The sequence below is a fragment of the Phalacrocorax aristotelis genome, chromosome Z, assembly GCF_949628215.1.
Source record: "Phalacrocorax aristotelis chromosome Z, bGulAri2.1, whole genome shotgun sequence".
Lineage (NCBI taxonomy): Eukaryota > Metazoa > Chordata > Aves > Suliformes > Phalacrocoracidae > Phalacrocorax > Phalacrocorax aristotelis.
Genome location: NC_134311.1, coordinates 57044940 through 57051355, shown reverse-complemented (window position 1 = coordinate 57051355; position 6416 = coordinate 57044940). Strand labels below are relative to the sequence as shown.

At 37.9% G+C, this 6416-nt stretch overlaps 1 protein-coding gene across 7 annotated transcripts in view; it reads right to left on the bottom strand.

The window, feature by feature from the left end:
- Positions 1-307: 307 nt before the first annotated feature.
- TENT2 (terminal nucleotidyltransferase 2) overlaps positions 308-6416 on the bottom strand; it is a 40734-nt gene continuing 34625 nt past the window's right edge. For all 7 annotated transcript variants that reach the window (XM_075079349.1, XM_075079346.1, XM_075079344.1 and 4 more), the window contains 2 exons: positions 2691-2770; positions 308-744 (listed from right to left, as the gene is read on the bottom strand). In XM_075079349.1, the coding sequence (XP_074935450.1) occupies positions 670-744; positions 2691-2770 (155 nt within the window). In that variant the 3' untranslated portion in view covers positions 308-669. The remainder of the gene's footprint in view (positions 745-2690; positions 2771-6416) is intronic.

Sequence of the window (6416 nt, the reverse complement as noted above, 5' to 3'; positions counted from 1 at the left end):
GGGACTAGGGTCTTCTCATTAGTGCCCAATGACAGGACAAGGGGGAATGGGCACAAGCTGGAACACAGGAAGTTCCACCTCAATATGAGAAAAAAATTCTTCACTGTGAGGGTGCCAGAGCAGTGGCACAGGCTGCCCAGGGCAGTTGTGGAGTCTTCTTCCCTGGAGACACTCAAAACTCACCTGGACACGGTCCTGTGCCCCCTGCTCTAGGTGTGCCTGCTCAAGCAGGGGGGTTGGACAAGATGAGCTCCAGAGGTCCCTTCCAACCCCTACCATTCTGTGATATAGTCACACTTTCACACTGTTCCGTGCTGAATGTCTTTATTTCGTGGCTTATATGTGTCTGAGTTAATGATTATACAGATTGTGAAAACAAGTCAGTGTATCCCCATACTTTCCTTACAACAGATCCATTCTTGTGATTTGGTGTTTTATTTTCTTCTAGAAGTCAACACCACAAGCATTTCCAGAAAACCTATCTTTGAATTAACAGCTGTATTAAGAAATGTGGGTAATAAAATATGCTATCTTTGTTATAAACATTTCCTTAACAAAAGTTTACAGAGAAAAACATGTCATAGAAAAAACACGGGGAAATTGCCTCTTGATTTTGATACTGTTCTTTTTTTCAGCAGGATCCAATAAGAAGAAACGAACTTCTTCCGCTTATCTTTTCTTAATGGCCATTCTTAAAGGTAATATACAGTTCAGGTCTTTCTTGTCTCGTAGTACCTGCCAAGACTGGGTAAAAAAGTACAAGGTTTTATAGACTAAATATCTTTTCCATTAATACTTAAATACCATTGTAAGCATTAAGCCTCACAGATTCACAAAAATATGGTTGATATTTTTCCCATTCTAGAAAAGAGGTTTGGTTTTGTGTGGGGTTGTGTTTTTTTGTTTGGTTGGTTGGGGTGGTTTTTCTTTGGGGTGGGGGGTGAGGGGTGGGGTTGTTTGGGTTTTTTGTTTTCTTTTTTTTTTAAGGGAAGAAAAAATCCAAAAGGTTAACACAACACAATGACCTATTGAGGAAGGTACAGTCTTTCAAGAAGAGAGTGGATTTGTGGAGACTGAGATGTTAATGTTATTTAAGCATTACATTGATATTCTGACTGCAAAATTGTCTCAAGTTCACACGTGTCAAAGTTCCTGATACAAGATATTATATTCTGACATTTCCAGAACTTAATTGTGTCTTTGAAATACATTTCAATTTTTCATCTGTATTCTAGTGTGAATTCCAAGACACATCTGTCCCACCTGTTAGGCCATGAATGTGCAAACAACTGCAGAGACCCTCCTGTCTTTATGCAGAATTCGTTTAAACCAAAATATGACATGAAAACCACAGGAAGAGTAATCACTCAAGGACAATGAGACAGATTCCTTAGGCTAAAAAAAGTGCAAGATATTAGTGAATACCTGCAGTTTTAGGCAACTGTGATTCTTTACAGTTCCTACTGAAGAGAAAATTTTTTCAGGGCCATACACTCTAGTATATAGGCTTCCAGACACGTAGGATCTAACAACTGCTTTTACATTTTTCAGAAACCCACACAGGTTTGAAAATAATTTTTCAACTGAAAACTCTGAAAAGACAAGTTCACTCTGATTTCACAGAACAGTGAGAGAGCCCAAACTACTTTGAAAACCACTGCTTTAGCAGATTCACAAAACCATTTATGTAAATAAAATATTTTATGAGAATGGTTCAGCACTTTGTATGCTAACATGGTTAAACAGAAGGAAACTGGTATTTCTGAAGAGAATTACAAAGCAAAAAAGTAATGCTTTTCTGACTAAGGCAACACTTTATAGCCTTTGTTTTATTACAAGTATCTGGCATTGATTTCCTTTTTGCCAGAGAAGCCCTCAAGATGTTTAAGCACTTGATTAACTAGAGTAAAGAGGAGTCTCCAATGATGGGGGGAGTTAGGGGAGTCTAACTTGGTTAAAGTTGGAAGCAATTTTGTGCACTAATCCCTAGTCACAACTACATTATGAATAGTCAGAGATCTCAGAAAACTAGAATTTGAGCTGCAATTCCGAATGCAATGCCTATGATAGGAGGCAAGCACAAAAGAGTTGGTAGCTAGGATTTTTAGGGAAAAGAAGGATGTTTAACCAAGGTCTAAGTCTTTGCTCGCTTCAAGCACTTCCTTGCATCCTCCCCTGGCTCAAAAGCTCCAGTTTGAACTACTCATGTTCTAAAATTATGAGTGTGGCCACCCAGAAGAAAAGTACCAGTTTAATTTGGTTGTCAAAGAACAGCAGAAAACCATTGGTGGTGATATTTATAAAAAAGGGATAGTAAGAGTATAACATATTATTACCAGTCAAATTCATGTAGGAAGAGATAATGAATGAAGATGAAGTTGTAATTCTAAAGCTATTAACTATTGTTAGAATTTCATACACACAAGAAAATCTAAGACAAAAGATTTACTATTTCAAGTACCCATTTCAACTTAAGCCTGATGCTTCATGGCAGACATTAATAAATACTCTTACTAAATAATTACCCATGACAATTTTTAGAAATACATTTCTATTATTTATATAGTACAAAGCATAAAAATATTCATAACACAAACATCAGAAACAGGCAGGATCATGACTAGCATTTGCATAAATTAAATCCTGAAAACCAAAGTGACCAGAAAAATTAAATGAGATGTACTTTTTACCTGCAGAAATTCAGCTCTGATAGTATCAAACTTCTGTTTTTCATGTACAGCTCTAGCAGTGTTTGTCCCATCAAATGGCTCTGCAAGATCAAACACAAACATTAACGTGTTAAAAAAAACCAGAAGAATCAACATATCATTGCTTCCCAAGAGTGCTTTGAGCGGCTGATTCTACTTTGCTTCTCAATCTTTATTTCTACATAACATCCATCCAAAAAAAGCCCCAAGCCCTAAATGATCTAATGGTCTGTAATACACAACAAAGTCAGGTTATTACATCTATTGAAGCACACTATGATTGTGCTGAATTTATGCATCAGTAATTATTTGTTACTGATATGTCATCACAGGCTATTAAGCAGAAAACGATTTTGCATATTAAAGTGGTCTGCAACTTACTACACATGTGTCTCTTGGAACTGTTCCCTTTAGATAAACCTCATTCAACAGCTTCTCAGTGAAATACAAAGAGTAGAGTAAAATATTTACTATAACTTTTTATATAAGATGTATCAAGTGCTGTAAAAATATATTTTATCAAATCATACCTATTCTGCAATATATATTCATGTTTACAGGCAGATTTATTTTACTTTAGAATGCATCATACATTTAGATTGGAACAAAATACTGGCAATCAAATAAAAAAGGTACACACTCCTCTGAAGTTAGTCACATAATTTGACAGTTACCTACTGTCACTAAGAATTCCATGTCCTTTACCATGTGAAGCAGCACTGCATTTCTTCTGTGTGTCTTAAATGTAATGTTAACTGTTTCTTTAATGGTAGGACCTTTATGTGCCTCATGTTCAAGATATATATTTTTTTTAAAGCAACAAGAACAAAACTCTTCAGTCTTCTGAAACCATCAGTGGGAAAAAAGGTAGTCTACTCACAGAAGCTGACTCACATCTTCCCTTTATTCTTCCTGCATATTTACTGACTGTCAAAAGACAAACTCATTCCCTGGAACGCAGCAAGAGTAATTCTGCAATCACCTACTATTTACAACACTACATTTTCTAGCCGTCAAGACAGTGAGAGTCCATCATAAGTTATTTTGTTCCTACACAGATGACAATATTAAAAGAAAAAAAGGAATACAACTTCAATGCTGTTGCTTGAGGGAAAGGCTAAAGGGGATCATCCTTTCAAACAAAAATAAAACTTCAGAACTACTGCAAGCCAAGCTCTGAACAATCATTTTTAGAATCATTTTTAACATGTGGATCTGAAAGATTTAAAAGTACAAGCATGAATCAGGTGCAGCTTAGACATTCTGACCCAGTTTCCCTAGGTGACTGTCAGTTTAATCAGTTTAATTGTCTCACAAAATTGATGTTTCTAGCTTTTTCAGACTGTCTTTTTCAACAGGCGAGTGCATGATATTATTTGATATAGACAAGATTTAAACTGAAACCAGAATAGTTGCTAGCAATTTAGTGCTTCTGACAAGGAATGTTCACAAACATTAGCTTAAAGCAGTGTTCTCTGTATCCCCATAATGATAATAGCCTGCCAGATTTTAAACTGTCTGAAAAGACTATCTTTACTGTATCTGTTTCTCTAACAGCAGCAACACAAGTAAATATCAGACTTACGGCCAATAAAAATTGAAACAGAACAAATTTTTTCTTTGAGCAAGCCTAATACAGTGCTAGACACACAATTATGGCAACTTGCAGGCATAGACTTGTGTAGTCTATCGACAAATATATTTAAAATACTAAAAAAATATATGCAATGATACCAGTTACTGAAATTTTAGTCCGCTAACTGGAAAATCTGACAAAGACTTGGAAACCATAACATGCTGACATGTTTAGCTAGCTTTTAAAAGCTTCTCAAAGTACACAGAAGTTTATCTACGTACTTTGTCAAACTAGCTCTGCTTAACAGCTATTATAAACATGAAGCCTACTTTGGGTTGAAATAGGAAATCTGATTTTTCCCTTCCAATTTAGAAGTAAAAAATTGATATGTGAGGCTAAACCCCACTCTCACTAAAGTCTTGAAGCATGTTGTAACAGGAAGGAATCAGATGTGCCACATATAGATAATTTTGCTTTTTTGATAGTGCAAATGCAAGATATACTCTTAAGGAAAGGTTGTACGTAATTAAGCCCACTTAATACAATTCTAAAGTGGCTATTTTGCATGTTGATATTCTATTTTCCAACCTGTCAGAAAGAAAACCTATTTATTCAACCACTTTGTAATGTCATTAAAAAAAAATAAAATTGAGAGCTTGAAACAGACCTCAGCAACACAGCAGATCAGTATCATGTGACAGCAGCAGACACAGCTGCCCAGCATTCCCACCTCCCACATTCAGACCAGAGCCTTGGCAATGCCTGTACTGCATTATCTCAAATCATTTTAGCTGTGCAGAATACTCTAATTCTCACATTTCTCAACTCTGGGACTGTAGAGCCAAGCGTGCAGTCATCTCTCAGTGTATTTTTTCCTCCCTGACTGGTAGTTGATTTTTCTCCCCAGAAGTAAAAAAAAGAACAGGAATTCCATCATGTGGCTTCACACTGCCATCCATATGATTACAGCCAAGCTGGTGAGCTCTGGGCCACAGAATAACTAACTTCACCATTAGGTAATTATTCTCTGCTCAGAGTAGCTAGCACACATGCAGGAAACTACACGCACACACATGGGTGCACTCCCATGCCCAGTAGTCTTGAGGAACGTCTCTCCAGCCGCAGGACTTCTGCCTTATCCCTCTCCTCCCCCAGGAAAGTTTTTCCACTCTCTAACTAAACTCTCTCCATACAGTTTGGCTCGTGCCCAAGTTCTATTCCTGTTTTATCCTAAAACTTGTAGCCTTGATACCCTGACTCTAACAGCCTCCATTTATCTACAGCCAGGGCCCAGGCCACCTCTCCCATTTCAAACCTGCCCTCTTCACCCCTGTGTCCTAAACCACCTACTTCTAATTCTGCTCCAGTTCCACCTTGGTTCCTTTTCCACAGTTCCTTATGCAACCAATTCCCCTTCAGCTGCTGCATTCTGATTCTCACTCCTCTTTATCTCCTTCTGTTCACTGTTTCCAGTTACACAACACCTCTCGGTCACTTTTCCTAACATGCCAATCCTACTCTCAGTCTATTATCTTCTTTTTCCTTGGTCCAAGCTTCATCTCCTGTGCATGCTACCTGTTCATCTTCTCCGTTTAGATTCCCCATGGCAGTTGAAAGGCATCAAGAACGCATGAAGCAGGTTCCCTGCAGTGCTACTGCCCAGTTCAGCCTGCACTAAGAAGGCTGAGACCTGCAGCTCCAAAGGTAGCCTGGGTTTACCCTCCAGTTCTGGAGGGCATCCTAACAGTCTCTGCAGAAACTGTACATTAACAAGCCAGCCAAAAATAGTAGCCAGAAGGGGACTGACATACACGTAATCTAGTCACTGCTAGGATTTGGGATGCCAGAGCATTTCCAGAACAAAGAATGTTCTTAGAGAGGAATCTGAACATGTGGCTGCTGTGTTTTTTCAGAAGCTCAATCTTGGCAAAACTTAGGACTATTTCTGCAGAGCAGAAAAATACACACTACTCTCGTAAAGGTCATTCCTTGTCAAAGTCCTAATCCATGTTCCAAAAGTAACAACGCAGTAAGTGCTCTTGAAGAAAAGGTCAGGAGAACTATTTTTAGACACCATAGAACTTAAAGCTTCCTTCTCAAATGTTTTTGGCAGGACTGCTTCCAAAACTATT